Genomic DNA, 1,360 nt, shown 5'->3' on the forward strand with positions numbered 1-1,360 from the left:
GAACACAGGGAGGTACTCATAGAGGGGGCATATAGAAGCTGGAGTGAGCATTTAGTTGAGGGAAGACGGGGCTTAAGGTATATGTAACTAGAAGACTTGTGAATTGCTTGCGGTAAAGGATTTGTGTGGAGAGAGAGAGAGAGGGAGAGAGAGATCCTTTTTATTATAAATCACCAGCCACTAATTCATGAGCATAGCTCTTGTCACGATAGCCAAAAATCATACTAGATGACATATTTAAGTCATTATCTTATTCCATCTTTTGATTGAGAGAGAGAGAGAGAGAGAGAGAGAGAGAACTGGAATGAGTGTAGCTGATGCGAAGCATGTGTCAAGCAAAATGAGAGAGAGAGAGAGAGATCAGATTAGTAGGGACGCTGGTTAACGTAGTTGCCGGGAGGGCTGTAGTTACAGATGATGAAGGTGGAGCCATCGCGGCAGGTTTGGGAGGCGCAGCCCAGACGGGTGGTGGTGCGCCATACCACCTGCGTGTAGTGCCCGCACATGCGTCCGGACGCGCACGTGTTGGAGGCGTAGTCGTAGAAGCGGGCCTCGTCCACCCACTGCCGCACAGCGTCAGCGGCCGTCCACGCTTTACCCGCCCCGCCCCAGAACAAGTTCTCCCCATACGGCCCCTGCGAGTGGACCAGCTGGCACTGCGCCCCATTATTGGCCGCATAGCTTACTGCATATGCCTCTAGCTTCGTGTCCCACGCCAGCGCTGCCACTCCCACCTTCGCCCTCGCTGCATTGTGCGGCCCCAGGAAGTCCGCCTCCAACGCTCCATGCGCTTCTCTCTCAGCTGCCACCATCACGACCACAAACTTGAGTAGTACCTTTATCGCCTCCAGCTTCCGCCCGGTCTGCATCATCTTCATCCTCGCTCAAAACAGAACAGCGCACGTAGCCGTGCTTAATCAATTCGTGCTGAAGCTATTTATACTGATTACGCTAATTAGTGCCAGCTAATCACTACTATTTAGCAGCTCCAGCAAGCTTGATTAGCGCTGCGTAGCTGCAGCTGCAGCATGCTTGCGTATCGCTAACTTGCATGCTCTGAACGCTAAATAGCAGCTGCAAGTACTGTAGTTCATGAGTCGACGCATTAATTAGGCTTACAGGCAGTAGATCATTAGCGTTAATGATAGCTTAATCGAAGATGCTGATGATGCTTATGCTGATAACGCAAGCATAAGCTGATTAAAGAAGGCGTATTTATATATATTCTGATCGCCATCCTTTGTTTGCTTTAATCACCAAATCAAAATTAATCGTAACCCAGCACCTAACATTTCATACCAGCTCCATTCACCGCCATTTCCTACTGCCAACATTTCAATCCAGTTCATACTTTATTCTG

General features: G+C 49.4%; 1 protein-coding gene across 1 annotated transcript; it reads right to left on the bottom strand.

Annotated features, from left to right (window-relative positions):
• Positions 1–365: 365 nt before the first annotated feature.
• On the bottom strand, positions 366–878 carry LOC147421792 (pathogenesis-related protein PRB1-3-like). Its single transcript, XM_086502969.1, has one exon. The coding sequence runs from the start codon at positions 876–878 to the stop codon at positions 366–368; it is 513 nt and encodes a 170-aa protein (XP_086359095.1).
• Positions 879–1,360: the final 482 nt, after the last annotated feature.

The sequence above is a fragment of the Adiantum capillus-veneris genome, chromosome 27 (genome assembly GCF_014529385.1).
Source record: "Adiantum capillus-veneris isolate H3 chromosome 27, ASM1452938v2, whole genome shotgun sequence".
Lineage (NCBI taxonomy): Eukaryota > Viridiplantae > Streptophyta > Polypodiopsida > Polypodiales > Pteridaceae > Adiantum > Adiantum capillus-veneris.